The sequence below is a fragment of the Haematobia irritans genome, chromosome 3, assembly GCF_050003625.1.
Source record: "Haematobia irritans isolate KBUSLIRL chromosome 3, ASM5000362v1, whole genome shotgun sequence".
Taxonomy (NCBI): Eukaryota; Metazoa; Arthropoda; class Insecta; order Diptera; family Muscidae; genus Haematobia; species Haematobia irritans.
Window position 1 is genome coordinate 56673111 of NC_134399.1, and position 24441 is coordinate 56697551.

The following is a 24441-nucleotide window of genomic DNA, read 5'->3' on the forward strand; positions in this document are numbered from 1 at the left end:
CATGTTTTGATATGGTTCCCATATAAACCGACCTCCCGATTTTGGGTCTTGGGCTTATAGAAACCGTAGTTTTTATCCAATTTGCCTGAAATTGGAAATCTAGAGGTATTTTAGGACCATAAAGAGGTGTGCCGAAAATGGCGACTATCGGTCCATATTTTGGTATAGCCCCCATATAGACCGATTTCCCGATTTTACTTCTTGGGCTTATAGAATCCGAAGTTTTTATCCTATTTGCTGAAATGGGAAATCTGGAGGTATTTTCGGGCCATAAAGAGGTGTGCCGAAAACGGTGAGTATCGGTCCATATTTTAGTATAGCCCCCATAAGAACGATCTCCCGATTTAACTCCTTGGGTTTCTAGAAACCGTAGTTTTTATCTGATTTGCCTGAAATTGTAAATATTCTGGTATTTTAGTCTCACAAAAACATGTATCCGATTAAGTTTTTATCGGTCCATTTGGTAATGCCTCCATATAGACCGACTTCACTTCTTGAGGGTGTAGAAGGCGCACTGATCATGAAAATTGCTTGAAACACAACGTAAAATTTCCAGATTTTACTTCTCGGATGAAAATCTACAGATTTAAGATTTCAAATCAAGACGTTATTTTATAATTATCTTGCACACTCACAAAAAATGTTAATGATTCCTCTAAAACGCAAACAAAAATGGTTTTTATAAATCCAGAATCTGATATAGTCCTCATAGGTGAAATCTTTAAATTTATCTTCGGGAAATGTCCTCAAGCCCTCCTGAAATTTCAAAGGAAACCCTAATATTTGGTTCATGGTGGTGGGTATTTAAGATTCGGCCCGGCCGAACTTACTGCTGGATATACTTGTTTTTCATCCAGTTTGTTAATTTTTGAGCATTAGTAATTTTAACTCTTTCTAGTTTCCATTTTCTATTTCTTTTTTAATTATCCGATCCTAAAGTCTGATAAAAACGAATACTAAAAACTACTTTAAAAAATTATCATCTGCCTAACAGACCGTTCTAATAATAAAATTCACATATATTTTTGAAAAATAATATTTCAGAGCAGTAAAATAGTTAAAAATATAGTTTATTATACATAGATGAGGTATAGATTTCATTTAAATCATATCAGCAAATACTATGGGATACAATAAAAAAAACTTCAGCTCAGATTGTGCAATTCCATACGTTTAGATATGTGCATGAGTGTTGAAATGACCATGTTGAGTGTTGAAATGACCATGACCATTGGCATCGACTACTCCCTCAGTGTGGACGATGTGACCAACACTGCCAACTCTAAAATAAGCCAAAGGAAAAACTCCACATTAAAAATAATACCAAAGATAAACAAAGAAAATAAAATAGCCCAAGGCAAATATTCAGGGAATTTGCCATAAACATGAACCAGGTGTTCAATTAAAAATTGCAAGCTCATGTTAGTAGTTCAATTACTTACACATCATCGTGGTGAGTGTTGATAGTCTGGGTTGTGATAAAAGCTGGACCCCCATCGGATGAAACGGATGATGAAGAGGAAGAAGATGATGATGAGATTGAGGTCTGTCTACGCAAACGTCTTAGGTAATGGGCAGTCTACAAAAGAAAATAAATAAAAATTAGTTATAAAAGAAAACATAGACTAGTGGTACATATGTAAAATATTATCAGTTTATTTTTCATGCTCGAAACAAGCGCTTAACGTCCGAATACATGATTTTATTTATAGTTATTATTTGTTCTATATGGACAAAGAAGTATAAGGGACTTGAAGAATTATGTAATTGAGAATAAAACGTCAAATACAAATCTGTACCCGACTGACACTACTGACGAAAACATATGAAAAATATCCCCTTACAAAACGAATCGTCTCTAACCATTTCTTCATATACACAGAAAAAATATCACCAAAATTAAAATACATACATTTAAATATCATTGGATCTGGACAGAATTTGATAGACTTCTACAAAATCTATAGACTGAAAATTTATGTCGGCTAATGCACTAGGGTGGAACACAATGTTAGTAAAAAAATATGGGAAACATTTAAATCTGAAGCAATTTTAAGGAAACTTCGCAAAAGTTTATTTATGATTTATCGCTCGATATATATGTAATAGAAGTTTAGGAAAATTAGAGTCATTTTTAAAACTTTTCGACTAAGCAGTGGCGATTTTACAAGGAAAATGTTGGTGTTTTGACCATTTTTGTCGAAATCAGAAAAACATATATATGGGAGCTATATCTAAATCTGAACCGATTTGAACCAAATGACCAATTATGACCAGATCGGTGAAAAATATATATGGCAGCTATATCTAAATCTGAACCGATTTTTTCCAAAATCAATAGGGATCGTCTTTGAGCCAAAACAGGACACTATACCAAATTTTAGGACAATCGGACTAAAACTGCGAGCTGTACTTTGCACACAAAAATACACCAACAGACAGACAGACGGAGAGACAGACAGACGGACATCGCTAAATCGACTCAGAATTTAATTCTAAGCCGATCCGTATACTAAAAGGTTGCTCTATGATTACTCCTTCTTGGCGTTACATACAAATGCACAAACTTATTATACCCTGTACCACAGTAGTGGTGAAGGGTATAATTAATTGATACAATTAATTTTTTAATCAAACTAGAACCATTAAGTCAATTAAGTCAATGGTTGAAAATTTTTACATTTTTAACTCGGAAGACTGAGTCAGTTATTGAAGTTTTTTTAATAAAAAATTATTTGATAAAATCTATTTTTTAATGCAAATAAATCCACAAAGTCGATTAAGGAAGTGATTGAAAATAGTTACGTCTTTAATTAAAGAATTTATACAATCAACAAAATTAGTTAAAAAATTAGTGAAAATTTTCGCGGTTTTTATTAAAAATTAATTGCTGCAATTAACAATTTAATTTAAACAATTATCGATGTCTATTGCAAAACTCAATTTATTGTTTAATTAAAAAGATTAACAAAATAATTAGTTTAATCAATTTGAAAAGCTAATTGTTGTTTGCAATCAACATCAATTAAATTTTTAATTGTATCAATTAAAAAATTAATTGAAATTTTGAAGTCCAATCAATTATTTTTTTAATCAAATATTTTTATGCCTAATTGAAACTTTGATTGATACTATAATATTCGTGCTGATCAATTAAAAACTTAATTGGATCAATTAATTTTCTGATTGAACCAGCATTTTTTTTTTTGTGTAACTAGGTTAGGTTAGGTTAGGTGGCAACCCGATGTATCAGGCTCACTTAGACTATTCAGTTCATTGTGATACCACATTGGTGAACTTCTCTCTTATCACTGAGTGCTGCCCGATTCCATGTTAAGCTCAATGACAAGGGAGCTCCTTTTTATAGCCGAACCCGAACATGCTAACCATTGCACCACGGTGGCTCCCTTTGTGTAACTAAAACTCTTACCCCCATTTTAATGAAACTCCGTTAGTGCTACGTTAGCTAACGAACTTTTAAGCCATGCCATGTACTTATCTGTCATCTTGCGTATATATCCCATATGCCAGTTAGGAACATAACTGCTAAAAATTTTTCAGTTGAAGTTAACCGGAGTAAATATATTTCCATTTTTCTTTCTGTTAACTGGCAGTTAAAGCCTAACGGAGCTAAATGAAAATGGCCGTTATATTTATTTGTTAAAGTTTACTTGGATTCAAAGATTTTGACTTTCTCATAAGAATGTTGGTATTTATTCCGACCCAAAAGCGCTGTTTTTATAGAGTTTTCATTCCATTTTTATTAACAAATCTACACGTATACAATTAATTCTATACGTTGATTTTTATCTATTATCTTTTTGACAACACTAGTTTAAACAGCTGGCGCACGTTTCGTATTTTGTCTCATTATCAAACTTCTTAAGTTTGGTCTATAATTTCACCGTGAATCCCCTTACAAACGAACAATGCTTGGAAATTATTGAATTGTATTATCAAAATATGTAGACTTGCGAAAGGACCTGCAAGTGTACTGTCACAACTTTAAAGTTCCCACACGCACAGAAAAAACATGTTTGAACATGGTTGGCGCATCCATTTAATGCTTATCTAGAATATGTAATTGTCGCGAAAACCATGTATTTTGTCTTTGTAAAAATGATTTTCGAGCGGAGAAAAATATATGTTGGCAATAAGCATTTAAATGGTTCTCAAATGCCGCAAACATGTTCTATTATTTAAATGATAGAATTTGAGACCATTACATGGTCGGGAAAATCATGTACATGACCATTCATTTTTTTACTCTTTTGCAGAGAAAAAAGTATTTTTATAGGTTACGTATAGACATGTCTATAACCATTACATGGCCATAAAGACCATGTAAAGGGTGATTCTTTTGAGGTTAGGATTTTCATGCATTAGTATTTGACAGATCACGTGGGATTTCAGACATGGTGTCAAAGAGAAAGATGCTCAGTATGCTTTGACATTTCATCATGAATAGACTTACTAACGAGCCACAACGTCGAATTTTCAGTGAATGGGCCCTAGAAAAGTTGGCAGAAAATCCGCTTTTTTATCGACAAATTTTGTTCAGCGATGAGGCTCATTTCTGGTTGAATGGCTACGTAAATAAGCAAAATTGCCGCATTTGGAGTGAAGAGCAACCAGAAGCCGTTCAAGAACTGCCCATGCATCCCGAAAAATGCACTGTTTGGTGTGGTTTGTACGCTGGTGGAATCATTGGACCGTATTTTTTCAAAGATGCTGTTGGACGCAACGTTACGGTGAATGGCGATCGCTATCGTTCGATGCTAACAAACTTTTTGTTGCCAAAAATGGAAGAACTGAACTTGGTTGACATGTGGTTTCAACAAGATGGCGCTACATGCCACACAGCTCGCGATTCTATGGCCATTTTGAGGGAAAACTTCGGAGAACAATTCATCTCAAGAAATGGACCGGTAAGTTGGCCACCAAGATCATGCGATTTGACGCCTTTAGACTATTTTTTGTGGGGCTACGTCAAGTCTAAAGTCTACAGAAATAAGCCAGCAACTATTCCAGCTTTGGAAGACAACATTTCCGAAGAAATTCGGGCTATTCCGGCCGAAATGCTCGAAAAAGTTGCCCAAAATTGGACTTTCCGAATGGACCACCTAAGACGCAGCCGCGGTCAACATTTAAATGAAATTATCTTCAAAAAGTAAATGTCAAATCACAAATCACCCTTTACATTGTTTTCGTGACCATTTAATTCTTTAATTTTTTTGCAGCGAAAAGAATTTTATAAAAACATTGAGCAGGTACACACGATTTTCGATTTTGCGCGTCAGTCGTATGTTGATTGTTTCTTGGAATGGAATTACTGTGTTTTGTTTTAATTTATTTATTCAGAAATGACACGTGGTTTTAGTGAACGCAAAAAAGGAAAGTGTAATTGAAAGAAATGTACCTGTTTTTTGTTCTGCATTTTGACATATGGTATCATTTATTTTTTTGCAGTTACATGATATCTGCGTTGGTTCATTAGCACGACACAAATATGGAATGATTACTTATTATTGAAATAGAGCCAATTTAGAGTGTATAAATATATGTGATGTTTGTTTGCACAACATTATAAATACAAATAAACAATGAAGTAGTTTATAAATATATAAAAATAAATAAATAAATAAAGTTAATTTTGTGTTTTCGTTTCTCAAGTGGCGTCGACGACGAAAAAAGTTTTTTCATAAAGATCAAAACATTTTAGGTTGCGACCATGTTATTTTAACTGGAAGAAAAACATTTCTGACTAATACCATAATATTTTAGATCGTGACCATTGTCTTTTAATGGAAACAAAATTCTTTTTATCAATATAATAATATTTTAGATGAGGACAATTTTATATTTCGTTATTATAACATATTTTCTGTTAATCAACGTAACAGTTCGTACTATTAACGAATATTTTCTTTGTATTAATGAAAATGTTTCGTTATATCAATGAAAAATATTCATTGGCTCAATTTTAATGAAATTTGCTTTGTGTATGAGCCAACATGGTTGCAGGTGAAAATGTTACATGGTTGCCGCAAAAATATTTTGTATGGATTCAATTTCCAGAGGGTAAAGGAAAACACAACACCCAGAAAAAGCAAGAAAATGTAGGTTTATATTACAAAATTTTAACTAAAATATTTTAGTAATTGCAACATTATATAAATAAATTAATAATTTTTGTCAAATTGAAGAAAATTTATTAAAAATAAAAAATTATTTTCAAATTTCGGAATAGATAATTGGAAATTGTTAAAATGTCTTTAGCGCTATGCGAAGTTCTAGACATTCACAATTTAAGTAAATTTATTCATTTGAGAAATTATGAACTCAGTTTCAGCAAACTTCACCCATTTTAGGAAAATATGAACTATTTTCTTATTTGGTAAAATTATATAAAACTCAATTTCCTCGATTTTTGTTCACGTCATTAAAGTAAACAAAAAATAATTAAAATACGAAAAAAATTCTCACATTTGGCAAATAGAACTAAAATCATTTTCATGAAATAAAATTAAATTAAATCGGTTGTTGTTTTTGTTTTGCTTTTACTCAGTCTGTTTGTTTCAAAATGCATTGATCAGCAATGATGCGCAATTCGAGACTGTAATGATATTATGGTTCATGAGCCTATCATTACTCATTACACTGAAAAAATGTATGCCCGGTTCCAAAGATTTTGTCTTTAGTTTAAAAATTTTGGTATTGATTCCGAGCCAAAGAAGCGGAGAATAAAAGTAAGGACACAATTCTCTTTTAAATTTGGGTTTTGTGTACTTGCTTCTAAGAAGCAAATTTTAATTTTTCGCTTTTTCAGCTTTTTCTCTTCATATGCTATCACAGTCCTTTAAAAACGAGTTAACGACAACTTTATTTTCCAAATTAAGACTCGACTTCCAGTAGAAATTATGCTATGTTACAAGTAAAAAACGTCTTTAAAATAAAGAGTTGAAAAACATGTCCTATATTTGAACGATTTTTTGCTTTGTAGTCAAGATGCAAAAAGACAACAAATTTAAAGACAAATTCATTAAATCTAAAGAATTTTTCTGAATTCTTAAAGTCAAGTTGAACTTCGCCCAAACATTTTTTCTTTCATGTTATGATACCCATTTTTAAGTGAAATCACTTAATTATAAGAACAATACGACTTCATTGAAAAGTTTATCGACTTTTGGGTAAGGAAAAAAATTTTATATTAGAGAAATGCGTCTTCTATGCTAAGCAAAATTTGCATTCGTATTTTAAGGACATGAAATCTTTGACCTCACGACAATATTTTTTCCAGTGTAGTTATTATGAAAAGCAAAAATGTTGTCCAAAATGGTTGGGAAGACAGCTGTTTCGGATTTCCACATCCTCATCAGTTCCCTTTATTGGTAAAGCTTTCTTATATTGCAAAGAATTAGCTTTAAAAAATCCAAAATGTCCCAAAAAGAAAAATAGTAGAAACATTTTTGAATTCCAATTAACACCACTCCAGTATATTGCCGTCGGCAATTGATTTACTAGAGTATAAATGCCATGTAATGATATTCTATGGCCTTCTTTCATAGTTTTTGTTTTGTAAAAAACTTCGACGTCTTTTTTCCTGGAGAAAGAGCAAAATTCGGTTTCAATGGTGGGTTTTTCTATTCTTACCACGAATATGACTGCTGCGTACGTAAGATAGCTAATTATTTTCATATTACAAAAAGGCAAATAACTGGAGATTTGGAGATACTTAAGTTACAGAAAATTTAAAGAAATCGTCTTTAACTCAACTGACATATAGTATTTTTAAATTTAAGATAAAATCGCTTCAAATATAGGCTAAGACTTATTTTAAGGATTTGCATCTTTGGTTTAAAGTTTTTTTTTTAACATTAAGAAAACTGTTTTTACTTTGAAGTACGTGTTTTAAAGAAGCTGCATCTTTGGCTCGGAATCAATACCAAAATCCTTAAGGGAAGGTCAAAATCTTTGGATCCAAGTAAACTTTTTTTTGAGTGTACGTATATTCTAAAAAATTTCACAAGATTGTTCGGCATTACATACTGCTTTTTATTTTTTTACTATGAAACCAAAAAAAATGGATTTTTAACAAAGGTATTTTTTTTTATTACCAAAATAAACATTTTGTAAGAAAAATGTGTTTTGCTGATAAAAAAATACGATCGTTTCGAAAGATGTAAACAAACTGCAACGAAAGAACAACGTTTGCGACACCCGTTCTTCAACAGTTTTTTCTCTTGAATATATAGACAAGATCATTAGTTAGAGCAGTGCATGTAAATGGGGAGCTTTCTTGTTATATCAATCGCCACACTGTGAAACAGGGTATTATAAGTTATTGCATATGTTTGCAACACCCAGAAGGAGACGAGATAGACACATGGTGTCTTTGGCAAAAATGCTCAGGGTGGGCTCCTGAGTCGATATAGCCATGTCCGTCTGTCCGTGAACACATTTTTTTAATCAAAGTCTAGATTGCTGTTTTAGTCCAATCGACTTCAAATTTGGCACAAGTATGTGTGTTTGGCTCAGAATAGGACCCTATTGATTTTGGAAGAAATCGGTTCAGATTTAGATATAGCTCCCATATATATATATATATATATATATATATATATATATATATATATATATATATATATATATATATATATATATATATATATATATATATATATATATATATATATATATATATATATATATATATATATATATATATATATATATTTCGCCCGATATGGACTTATATGGCCCCAGAACCCAGAGTTTTACTCTAATTTGCTTAAAATTTTGAACAAGAAGAACAATTAGTACTATGTGCCAAATTCTATTGAAATCGGTTCAGATTTAGATATAGCTCCCATACATATCTTTCGCCCGATATGAACTTATACGGTCCCAGAAGGCAGAGTTTTACCCCCAATTTGCTTGAAATTTTGGACGAGAAGTACAACTAGTAGTTTAGTCAAGTGTGCCAAATTTTATTGAAATCGGTTCAGATTTATATATAGCACCCATATATATTGTTCGCCCGATTTACACTCATATGACCACAGTGGCCAATCTTTTACTCCGATTTAATTGAAATTTTGCACAGAGAGTAGAATTAGCATTGTAGCTATGCGTGCCAAATATGGTTGAAATCGGTTCAGATTTAGATATATCTCCCATATATAGCTTTCGCCCGATTTACATTCATATTCCCATATATATGTTTTCCTGATTTCGACAAAAATGGTCAAAATACCAACATTTTCGTTGTAAATCGCCACTGCTTAGTCAAAAAGTTGTAAAAATGGCTCTAATTTTCCTAAACTTCTACTACATATATATCGAGCGATAAATCATAAACAAACATTTGCGAAGAATCCTTAAAATTGCTTCAGATTTAAATGTTTCCCATATTTTTTTACTAACATTGTGTTCCACCCTACTGCATTAGCAGACTTCAATTTTGGGTCAATAGATTTTGTACAAGTCTATCAAATTCTGTCCAGATCGAGTGATATTTAAATGTATGTATTAGGGACAAACCTTTATATGTTATATAGCCCCCAACACATTTGACGGATGTGATATGGTATCGAAAATAGTTCTACAAAGTGGTGCAGTGTATAATATAGTCGGCCCGCCCGACTTTAGACTTACCTTACTTGTTTTGTTTTGGGAATTGGAGTATAACAGATAATTGTAGTTACGATAGCAACAAGTGATTGCTTTTTGATTTCAACTCGATGTTTTCTAATAAACTCACTTCTTCGAGTGTATGCTGATTAGTATAGTGAGTAAGGTAAATATATTCGATGAATGACAGCCCTTTTTTGCTAAATTGTGCTAATTATATCTTCACTTTTTGCTGTTCGTTCGTTCTTTTTTCTTATGAATTTCATGTTATTTTTATTTGTCTTGTTATTTTTTGTATTGTAAGCATTGTGGTCAACCAAACAGAATCATGAAAAAAGTGTTAAGAGATATTAAAGTAGGTATGGAACGTAGACATTATAATACATAGATGATCCACTATTCTCTTTAAAAAAAATGTGTCAGTTCCAAAAATTAATTTTCTGATATTTCGTTTTGATTTTTTCGTAAAGAGTCAGTCCGAAACATTAATTTTCGCGCATTTGCTTTTGTGTTGTTCGTAAAGAGCAATGGTGCTCAAAATTAAATTTCGTATTTTCGCGGTTTTGGTCCCAATTTTTTGTTCAAATATTAACTTTTAATATATTAATTTATTTATAAATCCTCTGGTGCATGATAAACGTTCTAATTTTGTGTAAAATTGGCAAACTACAAAAAGGAAAGCGAAATAGATTGTAAGCTCTTATTTTTCTCGTTTATTCTTAATCTTCGGAACTGTCAAACATAGTTTGACACCCATGGCTCATCTATATGTATTATAATTTCTATGGTTTGGATCAAAGGCATAACTGAGATATATTAGGCTCATAAAGCGCAATTCAAAAAATAAAATTTTCCGTCAAAGAAATACAAAATTATTCATGCAGAACTAAGAAATGATTTTTTCCATATAAGCCCTATCAACACAGGAAAAAATGCATGCCCTGTTCCAAAGATTTTGGACCAGGTAGAAATTATGTTACACTGAAAAAACAGTGAACGCACCAGGAAGAAAACGATTGGTTAATTTTGGAAAATTTTGAATATTTTTAGAAAATTTTAACAAAACAGTATTACAGTATTATATACAGTACATAATAGAAGGTCAAACTTGTACGGATATGGAAAATAAAGAATCAATCAATCAGAACGCTGGCATCATGCCGATATCACACAAATAAGTAAATATTTTTCGACAAATTCAAGAAAATTTATTAGACATAAATATGTTTTTACTTTTTAAAGAAAATGTTGTAGTTTGAAGGAACAAATTGGAGTTCAAAATTGCAAGAATGTCTTTAGTGACATACGATGTTCATGATGGACGCATTTGTAGCAAAATTTACAAATTTAAAGAAATAATGAACTATTTTGTGAGAAATACGAATTTAGTAAATCTTTATGCTTAATTTGTGTTTATTTTTTACGTTTGTACGCCAAAAATTATTAGAGAAAAGGAAACTTTCTCCAACCATAATAATTCCATGAACTAAAATAAAGTTAAATTGGCTTTAGTGAAATAGAGAATTCACTTTTTTGAGTATATGTTTGAAGGGGAAAACGTCTTTAAAATACCATAAACATTTGAGAAACATAAAAATACAACAAATTTAAGAATTTTTAAAAATTATTATGAAATCTTTGGCCTCACAACAATATTTATTTTCAGTGAATAAAATTAAAAGGTCACTAATTATGTAATTTCGCTTCTTTAATTTAATTGAATGTGACCAAACTGAATTCAATTTGATTGGCTTCTATAATTAATTAATAAGCAGGCGTATCCTACTTTATTAATTTCGGCCTTCATGCTCATGAAAAACACGTTAACTTAGATTCAAAGATATCGTCTTCAGTTAAGCATTTTGATATTCTTTTTGATCAGAGTCTTACACGCATAAATGAAGGATACAAATCTAATTTGTCGAAATTTCTGTTTTGTGTTTAAGGTATATTCACTTAAATATTGACATGCAATTGAGTAAATATTTGAAAACCAAGACTTTAAACTTCTTCTGTTCTTCTTCTTCAAGCATCACAAATATTGTCGTTAAGTGCCCCTTTTTACCTTTAAAGATACAATCATTAATTTAATATATAAAAATTCAAGTGAGTAAAGTAGAAAGTCGGGCGGGGCCTACTATATTATACCCTAAACCACCCCTACTGAATTAGTAAATAAAAGCATTTGTGGGGTATCATTGGTATAGGTTTTGTAGAACATAAAGGGGGGTACATGTCTAATATTAGGAGCTATAGTTTATTTTGCACCAAAAGAGTTAGTATAGTGGCATACATATTGAGTCCATTATTAAAAAAGAGGAAATCGGTCAATTAGTTGTGGGTAATAAATCCAAATTTCTTCAAATAGGTCAATAGATTTATGTAAGAGCTACATGTAAGTCTAAATACGATCAGCTAGTACATCAAAATTTGAAATTTGAATAACATAGGTCAATAAATAAGAGTATTATGGCCAAATATGACAAAATCGAGCGATGCATATATATGGGACCTATATCTAAATTTGAACTAATTTGTATAACATTTTGCAGGTATGATTGATACCACAGAAAGTCACTTTGTATAAAATTTGAGTACGATCAGTTAATAAATGGGCCCCTATGGTCAAAAATAAGGTTATTAGGGGCAAATTTTTCAAAAAATGTGGGAGATATATCTAAATCTGAACCGATTTCGATGAAATTTTGCAGACTTGAAGAACGATGAAAAAGATTACTTTTTGCCAAATTTGGTGACGATCCGTTTGAAAAAAAGCGCAACGTGTCCCCATTTGTCGAAATCGGGCGATACATATATATGGGAGCTATATCTAAATTTGATCCGATTTCTTCCAAATTCAATAGCGTTCGTCCTTGTTCCCAAAAAACTCCCTGTACCAAATTTCATCAAAATCGGTTAATAATTGCGACCGGAATCCTGTGAACAACAAATACATGGACAGACGGACGGACGGACGGACGGACGGACGGATGGACGGACGGACGGATGGACGGACGGATGGATCGACTCAGGAGGTGATTCTGAGTCGATCGGTATATATTTTATGGGGTCTAAAATCAATATTTCTGGTAGGCACATTTTTTGGCCGATCAAACTTATTATACCCTGACCACTATGTGGTTTAGGGTACAAAAATTCCCAAATCCAAAGTTTTGAATTAAAAATCTCTGAATTTAGAATGAAAACCTTACTTACAAACTTAAGTTAATAGACTATTATTTTTCAATTTTCAATTCAATTCAAGAAGGCATTTTGAATCCATTAACCTATAAATAGAAAAAAGTCACCAATATTTTTTCTACTTACATGTTAATTGAATTTGAAAATATGTTCAATTTAAACGTTAATTGGTCCAATAATGTGTTTTTTTTTTAATCTGCTTTTAAAGTTTACATCTGTAAATTATATTATAATTATCGTAATTGGAATACCGAGAATCCTTTGTGGGCTAAATATGTCGCAATATGCTTCCAAATTTTCTCAGATTGATCTCTCGCGTCGAATATAAAATATCTAATTATATTTCTCATATATTTAAAGGGAAGTGTGTTTAATTAATTTAAAAATATTCATTCCAAACATCATAAATATACCGCGCTATTTATATGTATATATGTATACATACATTAAGATTCAATAAACAAAACTTGTTCAATAATTAACGCTTCATAAAATATCATTACCAAAATATGAATAATTTAATAATTCATACGAAAAGCAAGTTGTCCATTTTACAATAGCCAAAAATTTTTTAAATATTCAGATTTACGATGATCCAAATTAATTACGTATATCCAAAATTTTCCATAATTCATTGATTAACTCGTGCAAACTAAAAAACATTTCCTATTAGTTTCAATTAGAAATTATACAAATAACATATATATTTTCATGAACGCAACATTTCATTATATACAGTGAGCGTCAAAATAAAGTGTACATAAGTTTTTTTTCAAAATTCATTTTATTTTAGCCTTCTCATTTACGATTTCATTAATTTTTTTTTTTTTTGGTTTGCCAGAAGAGTATTTAAATCTCTACTTAAATTTAATAAATCGCTTTACTTATGAATTTTAGTACTGCATATTGATAAATCAACCGAATGTATACTGTGGTTAGTTTTAAGTTTTCAATCCACATGGAGTTACACTTGCACTATAATTATAAGAATTTCCTGGTCTTGTGTCAATAATGTACGAATACGAATGTCTGATAAAAGTATAATACCACAAAATAAATATTAAATATTCAAAAATACGTCAAGTATTAAATTGTTTGCATTTGATGAGAATTTCTTATTTGCCACCTAATTTTTAAGTGGAAAATATAGGTCCATTTTGAATTGTACCTTAAAGCATATTTTGAATGTTGAATTTCGGCCAAGAAGTTTAAGAATAAATACAATTTGCATATGAAGTACGTATAATTAAATGTCATTGGTGTTGTTATTAAGATTGTCCTCTGGGAAATCAAGTAAAAAACTCTTTGCAGTTCAAAAACAAAGAATAAAAAATTTAAAAATGCTTGCTTTATTATTCAGCTTTAAACTGACTGTCCGTATGTCAACTCATTTGTTGTTCGTATACATTTAGACAAAAATCTGAGTTGGAGAAGTGCATATATATCGGGATTCTGTTCCATCTGCCGGATCATAGTAAGATTCTATTGGCGGAAGTTACACTAAAAAAAAAGTGAACTCTATATTTCACTAAAGCCAATTTAACTTTCGTTTAGTTCATGGAGTTATTATGTTTGGAGAAAGTTTCCTCTACTCTAATAAGGTTTTGTGTACGTTAGTTAAATTAACTAAAACCGAGGAAAAAATATACACAAATGAAGGATAAAGATTAACTAAACTCGTGTCTTCCACAAAATAGTTCAATATTTCTTTAAATTTGTAAATTTTACCAAAAATGCGTCCATCATGAACTTCGTATGTCACTAAAGAGATTCTTGCAATTTTGAACTCCAATTTTTTCCTTCAAACTACAAAATTTTTTTAACAAGTGAAAAAACTTAATTATGTCTATTAAATTTTCTTGAATTTGTCGAAAAATATGTACTTATTTTTATGACATCGGCGTGATGCCAGCGTTTGTTATACTGTTTAGTTAAAATTTTCTAAAAATATTCAAAATTTTCTAAAATTAACCGACATTTTTCTTCCTGGTGGGTTCACTGTTTTTTCAGTGTAGGGCGGTATATATTAAAATGTCATTGTTGGTAAAATACTAAACCACACTCAATAACAGTGAACCCACCAGGAAGGAAAATTTTAGAAAACATTTGTCAAATTTACAGATTTTACGAAATTCTGAACTATTTTGTGAAAGACACGAATTTAGTAAATCAGTATGTTACTTTTGTGTATAATTTTTACCCCTCTTTTAGTTCATTTAACTAAAGTAAGCAAAAAATTACACAAGGGAACAAAATTGAACTTTAGGTTAGGTTAGGTGGCAGCCCGATGTATCAGGCTCACTTGGACTATTCAGTCCATTGTGATACCACATTGGTGAACTTTGTTTGTGTTGATTTGAAATTTATAGCAAATTTTTGGTAATTTGAGGCCGCTTAATCCAAATTTGCACTTGGTTTTTTTTTCTATCAGCTCGATTTTTCGAGATATACCGTCATGTTCAAAATTAAGGCACTTCCGCTACATATATTGGAATATCTTGAAAACGGTTCAACATATTAAATTAAAAAAATTTCAGAAAATCCCTAACAATATTCTCTTTAAGCCGTCTTTACACTGTTTTTCAATTTTCCAAGTAGTTTTAGAGATATCGTTCAAGTTTTGAAAAAAAATGAAATTTTTAACAAAGCAAATTTTTGGTCTTTAAAAATTCCTAAAAAATCAAAATGGGACAAAAATCACAGTTAGTTAAATATATTTCGAAAAAAATGAGATTTATTTCATTACAATCGGTGCACAATGTTTGATTTTGTTCACGATTTACTGAATTGATATAAATCGCGATTCCCGTACAAAAATAACATTTTCTAATGGGTAAGTGTTTTTATGTAATAAGTTAGTTCTTTATGGATCTTTTGATTAAGAACTGAATATTGTTTTTAAGGTTATTTGAGACGCTGAATCCAAATCTGCAAAACCAAGTGCAGATTTGGATTCAGCGTCCCAAATAACCTTAAAAACGATATTCAGTTCTTAATCAACAGAACCACTGTTCCTCTGTGTTATTAAAGCCTAACAAAACATAATATTACCAGAACTAAAGTAAAAGCCAAATACGGTTCACTTTTTTGTGTGATTACCATCATCATTTTTTGATCAATCTCAGTAAAGATTTGATAAACGCTATAGTGTTTATGGAGTACCTCGTGAATTTCTTGGTATATGTTTACCATAAAAATATTTTTTTCCAGTGTATCGACTATTAAAAAAATGACGTACTGGCATTAAAGGTTTGCGAACATATTTTTTATTATTTTTCCTTTTTATTGCATTTGGATTTTCTATGATATATGTATGTACATCTATGACTCATCACTGTAATTTACACAAAACATTTAATTGCTTAGTATTTTAAAATACTTCCATGAAATAATAAAATGCTCATAAAAACTCTGAATTTTTTTCATCCATGCCCATTCTTAGAATAAGGTCAATGAACTTGTCTATGAGTACTTACATGTGGATTTATGGGATGGACATCAGACTTGTGACCCTCAGCATCAAGCGTATAAAAGGCTTTGGGAATAAAATGGGCAGAATCTATAAGAAGGAAACAATAGAGAACAAAAAATATAAAATATTTCATTTTCTGCATTGCCACCATAGGATATTTGACTACTAATTAGAAATAAAAATTATTTTTATTTATTTTACTCATTATCGTAATCTTCCTCATTATCTTGATGTTTTGTTCACGTTTTTCAATTTTTTTTAATGTTTTAATCTGCGTATGAATATTTGTCTGTATACATATTGATGAGGTAATACTATGATAATTCAAACTTTGTTTCTAATTAGTCAAGCAAGCATCGCAATAAAATGAATTAATTATCTTAACTAATAAATGGTATTGATAAATCATAAACCTCAAACAAAAATATGACAACACATACCAGCATCAGCGGAAACAGCAGCCAAAACTGCTACCAAACATAAAGTGCACAAAGCGATTTTCATTTTTAAAATATTTTCTTTTTGATTTCAAATCTAAAAATAAAAAACAATGAAATTTTATTTATCACTAAACGCAACTACGTTTTCTTCCCGCTCTCCAAAACTGAAGATTTAAGGCACGAACTTGATTTGTTTCCCCCCTGCTATGACTAGCAAGACAACAACAACAAATGAGAGAATTCTTAAACACTCTTTAGCTAAACACGAACGAACTTACACAGACAACCGGCAAATGCCAACTAAACCTCATCAATGGCAGCTAAGAATTTTTATAGACTCTCAAATTGAAGTTTATGACCATGGTCAAAGCAGAGAAACGAAAAAACAAACAAAGACCAAACGTATGGAAAAAATCACACCAAAATAAATGAAGATCTTGTCTTGAGTTCTACGCTAGTAATTGCCACCACCAGAAGTAACATGACGTATACACCCGAATTTAACAAAAAAAAATATCTTAAAAAAAACTTAGTTCGTTTGGCTATTGTTTAAATCTTTTTTGCAAAATTTTAAATAATAACCCAACGTTTTTAAACTCTGAAGAAAAAAAAACCGGTTTGGTGAAATTATTTTGGTACTCTTACTATAGTGAACTTTTAAATAGCACAAAAGTTCTTCATAAAAAATCTAAAAAGAAAGTTTTTCGTTCCAATTGTCAGTTGGGAGTAAATAGTAAATGAATCATTGAAACAAATGACTTGAACAAGTAAAGAGAAGAGTATTTGAAGTAAGAAAAAGTTATGATCGCAATGAAAGTGTTTACAAAGGTTTTTTCAAATTTTTAAAATCGATTTTTTAATGGTGTTTTCCTTTCTTGTAAAAAATGCGCACAAAAATTCTTTGCATTTTTCCCGGAAAATGTGCCTTTTAGGTTCTTTTCAACAAAAAACAGGCAAAAGTGCGACAAGGCTTCGAATTCTGTTGATAAAATAGTGCCACGCATAGAGGCAATTTCAGTACTGCCGACAAACGAGAGTGCTGCAATTGCCCTGTCTACTCCTTTAAATTCTTTTCTGCCCTCTGAAATGATAGCATTTTTTTGGGTTGCTGGCGACATTTTAAAAATGTGCATTCTGTACAGGCAAAATGAAGGCAAACACTTTTTCAAAAATGAAAACACCATAAGTTTTGAAGGAATGAAAAAAATTTTGATTCTGTCAAAAATCTAACCAATAAATCAGATATTGTTCGCATTGTATCACTATCACAGAGAATATATTTCATTACATTTCAATGCAATCATTTGGGAATATTAGCTATAAACGAAACCTTTGTCGAAATCAACCGAAACATATTTGCGCGTCAGGGAGTGTGATTTTTTTTTTGCTACACTATAAATTTTGTAACCTAAAAAAATATTTACTTCATTTTAAGAAAATGCGAGATGATGAGAGAGATGAAGCAATTGAATTCTCATTCAAGTAAAAGTGAAGGAAAAGCGCTGTTTTTCCACATTAAAGGATACTCACCGTTATACAAATCAAACAATTTTCTTGAAAATTTCTTTTTAGAATTTTAATATTCCTTTTTATCTCTATTTCTTTCAGAGTAAAAAACTCAACTCAAAATACATAATTCCAATTGAATTAAATACATTTGTATTTCATAACGAAATTCTGATTATTTTACAATAAATCCACAATTGGGTTTAGTACTAAAGTTAGGAGCTAAGACTAACATGTTTAGATTAAATCACAAAAAAATACAAGATATATGTATGTTAGTATGTATGCGTTTGTTTTTGTGTTTGTATATATAAACAGGAACTGGACACAATGATGATAAAGACTGACTAATATGACAATAACTAGTATGTTCTTCTCTATTTTTGTTTTGTTTTCTCCGTTTATTATCAAATTATGAATAACGTCCAGAACGTATGTGTATTTGTATTCACATATACTTATAAAGAAGGAAATTAAACAAAACAAAAATAAAACAATGGCATGTGTTCTAATGAATATTTTGAGTAACAAAAATATTATTCAAATTTTGTTTTTTTCTTTTAAGATATAAGAATTAAATACAATTTGGCTTCTATTTGAGGAATCATTGTGAATCTCGCCTTTAACTTTTTATAGGCGGAAACATTTGAGTTATTGCAATCTCTAGGATATTTAGTTTTTATTTGTGCTAACGATCTATTTCGCCGGTTTCTTATCTTAAACTTATATTTTTTTTTTTTTAGTTTGTGCATAATTTCCTTAGTAAAATCACAGGAATTACTTTTAAAATATCCTTTTGAAATAATAATATAATCAATACTTGATTTATTTTTGCATTGGATGGGGGTATTTATTACACAAAATTGATTGGGTTACCCAATAACAACGATTTTTTTTATTTTGTGGTCTCACTGGACATTAGTAATGTTTTGAAAATAGATTTCACAATTAAACATTGACTTTAGCATCATGACAAATAAATGACACAGAGAAAAATAATGTTTGTCTTTAATCACGAAATTAATTAATTAAATTAATTTTTAATTGAGATTTCAATTAAATTTTAATCACCAATATTTTTTTGTGTCGTATTAATTTACCCAATCACCAGAACTGGCGAATATGTACAACTTTTTCCAAAGCTTTCCATTATAGTTTTATTTTTCTATAACACAAAAAACAGCTATTTTGCCCTGAGCGCAAAAAAGTAAAATTCATTTGCTTTAATTTAACATAAATTAATTTAGTTTGAATAATTTCATGTAAACTAAATTCAAGTTATTTATCCCTCAATCCTCTAAAATTTGTATCGGAAGTAAGTATTACCAATCCCAATGCAAATATAAATCTTATCTCTCATTTCAAATGGATCTTATATAGGTTTTGTACAGTTACAAGGTTAAAAATGGTTAACTCTCCAATAGCCTTCGCCTTAATGGTTAAGATTTTAGCACTAAGTTTCACTTATTTATATATTTGCAAATAAAATAATACTAAATATGGCCTATGGACACAGCCCATTATCAGCCTTTTATATGGATTTCCGCTATAAAGATACTTTGCACACCGGCAAGAGGGACTGAATTGATTGAATAGGAATATAATTAATATGGGGTTTCACTTACATATAGCAGTTTTCCTTAATTTTCCCGATACGTACTTGCAATGGAGAGTTAAAGAAGGACTGATTTCAAAATACTTTAAATGGTGGCATATTGTTACTTTGAGCGAAAAAACATTATATAACCCAGCAAAAAATTTGAAAGTTCTTCCTTAGTCATTATTTAATGAACATCCAAAAGTGCTATTCTAGAGATGGACTTAATTTTCACTTTACAAGAAAATTTTTTGAGATGCTAAAAAAAATTCTTCATTTTATGCAATTTGCTGGGAAATTTAAGGCATTCACTAAACTAAAGGGAACGTGTTTCGCTTAAACTTCCACAGGACTATGACCTCCAGGACCACGAGCTATTATTTTAACCATTAACACTAGAGAACAATATTATATGATTTTATACATTAGATATATGTTTAATGTTATTATCAATTTATTTAGTTTATATTACGGTAGGTAGGATTTAACTTGTTGGTGTAAAAGGATCTTCTGTTTTGGTATTGGGATAGATATGTCTATGGAAATAAATATTTTTTTTTCTTAAAATGCCATTATTTTAAATGCTTAATTGTTTAAAATTATAATTAAAAATAAATTACAATATTCCGTAATATATTTGGGATTTATTCATTCATTTCTTTAGAGTGCATTTGTTTTTAGGCACAATTATTATGTTTTCTACTAATTTACCAAGTAATTATTTGGTATTGGTCATTCTTATCATTCTTGATTCTTTTTTAGTTGTGGATAGGAAAAATTATAATTTAAGTACAAAAATATAATTTTATATATTGGGGGGATTTGGGTTTTATTTTTCTTATGTTTGGAAGCTTTTATTAAAAGTTTTGATTCCATTTTTTCTCATAGTAATGAAAATATGTAAATGTATTCAAGTAACATTCAAATTCCTTAATGTTCCGTTGGTTCCACTTACAACTTCATTATATTGATGATCTAATCTCCTTGCCTCAATGAGATTGCTGAGTATTTTAACATGAATTGGAATTTTAAATCACATAAATCCGGATAGCCGAACTTTTTGGAAGCTAGAACAGGTTGGTACGTTTCTATCTATTTTATGAAACCATTGGATGGAATTTCGTTTCAATCTTATTTATATAAAAATTTCGACTTTTGACGAGTAATCAAAAGATGAAAAACATTGCTACCAAGGATTATAATAAATTGAATTGGGTTTAAACCAGAAAACCATTTAGCCTTTTACACATATTTCAAATGCAGTATATGTGTGTACATACGTACAAATCTGCTAAACTAGCAAATAAAGGAAAACAGTCACTATTTGCTAAAATGGCTAACTTTATCTCCACCCAGAGAAGAAATATGATCACCTCAAACATGTTCCAAAAAATTTTATTTTTGGATGGCGAACATGTTTATCTCAGAAATTATGTATCTGATTTCGACAAACACATATATTTTTGCGAAAAAAATTTTTTTTGGGACAAACATGCTCCATGTTCTCCGTCTAAAAAAACATTTTGCTCTTAAAACATGTTTGGGATGATCATATCCCTTCTATGTGTGTCCTATTTTTAAGCCAGGTGACCCGAAAACAAATATTAGTTAAACTGAAACAAACAAACAAAAATATCTACGAGCTACTAAAGCATTAACCAAAACGATTTTTTGTATTTATATCGGTTCATAACTATATATGTACTCGTATATAAGCCGATCCCAATAAATCTTACACGCACAGAAAAAACATGTTTAGACATGGTTGCAGCATCCATTTAATGTTTATCTAGAGCATGTAATTATCTCGAAAACCATGTATTTTGTCTTTGTAAAAATAATTTTCGAGCAGAGAAAAATGTATGCTGGCAATAAGCATTTAAATGGTTCTCAAATGCCACAAACATATTCTATTATTTAAAGTATAGAATTTGAGACCATAACATGGTCGGGAAAATCATGTACCCGACCATTCAATTTTTTGACTTGTTTGCAGAGAAAAAAGTATTTTTATAGGTTACTTATAGACATGTCTAGAACCATTACATGGCCATAAAGACCATGTACATAATGTATAGAATTTTATAAAAACATTGAGTAGGTACACACGATTTTCATTTTGCGCGTCAGACGTGTGTTGATTGTTGCTTGGAATGGACGGAGAGTACGGAATTACTGTGTTTTGTGTTAATTTATTCATTCATAATTGGCACGTGGTTTTATGAGAACACAAAAAAGGGAAGTGTAATTGAAAAAATGTACCTGTTTTTTGTTCTGCATTTTTTATTCTATTTGCAGTTACATGATGTATGCGTTTGTACATTTGATGGGCAGTAAATAAATATGGAATGATTAATTATTGTTGAAATTGACCGAAAATAGAGTGTGTAAAAATATGTGATCTTTGCTTGCAAGATATTAAAAATACAAATAAACAATGAATTAGTTTATAAATAAATAAAAACAAATAAATAAAGTTAATTTTGTGTTTCTTTTCTCAAATAGCGTCCTTTTATCGCCAACGAAAAAAGTTTTTTCATAAAGATCAAAACATTTTAGGTTGTGACCATGTTCTTTTAACTGGAAGAAAACCATTTTTGGCGAATACCATAACATTTTAGATCGTGACCATTGTCTTTTGATTCAAACAAAATTCTTTTTATCAATATAATAACATTTTAGATTAGGACAATTTTAGTTTACTTAGAATCGTGTTCACTGAGCCAACATGGTTGTAGATGAAAATGTTACATGGTCGCCGAAAAAATGTTCTTATCATATTATTTTGTTCTTCGACTATGATCGTGACAATCATGTTTCTTCTCTGCGTGTAAAATCTTCAGTCTCCCATGAGCGACATTATCTGCGATACGCTTGAAGTTCAATATGTGGTCTTGGTATTTACCTTCTAGCTATCACATAAAAAGATTTTCTCTATCAATTTGTATTTATATTATATTGCTCCCATACAAACCAGATATGTGTTCTTGAACATTTTGCAGGTGGTTACTTCATCCGCCCCTTTTGAAATGCGGTATTGTTCCTCCAGAACGACAAACGAAATTCCCCTTTCGTATAAAGTATTTTCGTTTTGTGCAAATTAATCCAAATTTATTATAAGCGATTCAACGATTGTTTGTTTTTAATTTACTTTTAAATTTTTTAGCGTCGAAAGAAAACTTTGCTTGTCTAAAATTTCGTTCCTCAGAAAAAAGAACTCTTCTTTCAGTGTAAGTATTCATCCTACAATAGCCACGTAGAAAAAACGCTATATGGATCCACTAATAGATATATCCTCCATTTAAATTTTTAAATTTTAAATTTGTTATATCCTCCACCATACGATGGGTTATACTATTCCATGGTGAAATTCTGAGTCGATATAGAAATTTCTGTAAGTCAGGTGGTATTGCAAATGGGCCATATGGGACCGCTTTTATGCATAGTCCTGATATACATATAACATCCGGGACCCCTGACCGTCTTGGTGGAGAAAATTTCATCAGATCCGGTTGGAATTTCGTACGTGATGTCAGTATATGGTTTGTCCCCACACTGAAAAAACAGTGAACCCACCAGGAAGAAAACTTTTGTTTAATTTTAAGAAATTTTGAAAATTTTTAGAAAATTTTAACTAAATATTATTACAAACGCTGGCATCACGCCGATATCACAAAAATAAGTAAATATTTTTGGACAAATTTAAGAAAATTTATTAGACATAGTTAATTTTTTTCACTTGTTAAAGAAAATTTTGTAGTTTGAAGGAACAAATTGGAGTTCAAAATTGCAAGAATGTCTTTAGTGACATACGAAGTTCATGATGGACGCACTTGTAGTAAAATTTAAAAATTTATAGAAATAATGAACTATTTTGTGAAAAATACGAATTTAGTAAATCTTTATGTTTAATTTGTGTATAATTTTTTCCTGTTTTTTAGTTCATTCAACTAACGTACGCAAAAAATTATTAGAGTAAAGGAAACTTTCTCCAACATAATAATTCCATGAACAAAAATAAAGTTAAATTGGCTTTAGTGAAATAGAGAGTTCACTTTTTTTTGAGTGCACTATGCAAACAGTGGCCCGATCGCCAGATTTGACTTTCGGAGCCTTTCGAAGGAGTAAATTTCTTCCGATCCGATTGAAATTTGGATGACAGTCTTTAGAAGAACTTTGTACGCAATCCATCATGCAGATTCGACCTGGACGAACTTTCTGACATATGTACTTGTTCAGATATAATTTCAAAACCGTTCCTCAATGTCCGTCATTAATTGTACTGATACGTTTAATAATTGGAAGCAATTAATAAAGAAAAATTCCTAAACTGTGGAGTCTTCTAATACTATAGACCCTATTGTTCATATGTTTGACAATTATTTTGGCCCTGTTCTAATTGCATAATAATCATGGAGGTAACTTAGTTCAAAATTGGTAACCAAATACTATAAAATGGAAATCATAACTATTTTCGTAGGACATGTTCTATGAGAAAAGTACAATATTTTATGAATATATATAGTATTTGCCCAAAAATCTGAATTTTTATCAAATTGAGGCATAACAGCAAACAAAATGTTGTACGTATA

At 30.4% G+C, this 24441-nt stretch overlaps 1 protein-coding gene across 2 annotated transcripts; it reads right to left on the bottom strand.

The window, feature by feature from the left end:
• Positions 1-1020: 1020 nt before the first annotated feature.
• hui (hase und igel) lies at positions 1021-17073 on the bottom strand. 2 transcript variants are annotated; one of them, XM_075303165.1, is made up of 5 exons: positions 17025-17073; positions 16747-16840; positions 16311-16393; positions 1443-1579; positions 1021-1282 (listed from the first exon to the last, which is right to left on the bottom strand). In XM_075303165.1, the coding sequence occupies exons 2-5, from the start codon at positions 16808-16810 to the stop codon at positions 1174-1176; spliced, it is 393 nt and encodes a 130-aa protein (XP_075159280.1). In that variant the 5' UTR covers positions 16811-16840; positions 17025-17073; the 3' UTR covers positions 1021-1173. The 2 variants fall into 2 exon arrangements, with proteins under 2 accessions (XP_075159280.1, XP_075159281.1); XM_075303166.1 differs by having other exon boundaries at positions 16932-17033.
• Between the last annotated feature and the right edge of the window lie 7368 nt (positions 17074-24441).

Excerpts from the sequence above, each read along its gene's own strand:
- hui (XM_075303165.1), bottom strand. The coding sequence starts at position 16,810 with ATGAAAATCGCTTTGTGCACTTTATGTTTGGTAGCAGTTTTGGCTGCT. Across the intron at positions 16,394-16,746 it reads TGCTGTTTCCGCTGATGCTG|ATTCTGCCCATTTTATTCCC; the intron begins GTATGTGTTGTC and ends TCCTTCTTATAG. Across the intron at positions 1,580-16,310 it reads TCCATCCCATAAATCCACAT|ACTGCCCATTACCTAAGACG; the intron begins GTAAGTACTCAT and ends TTTCTTTTGTAG.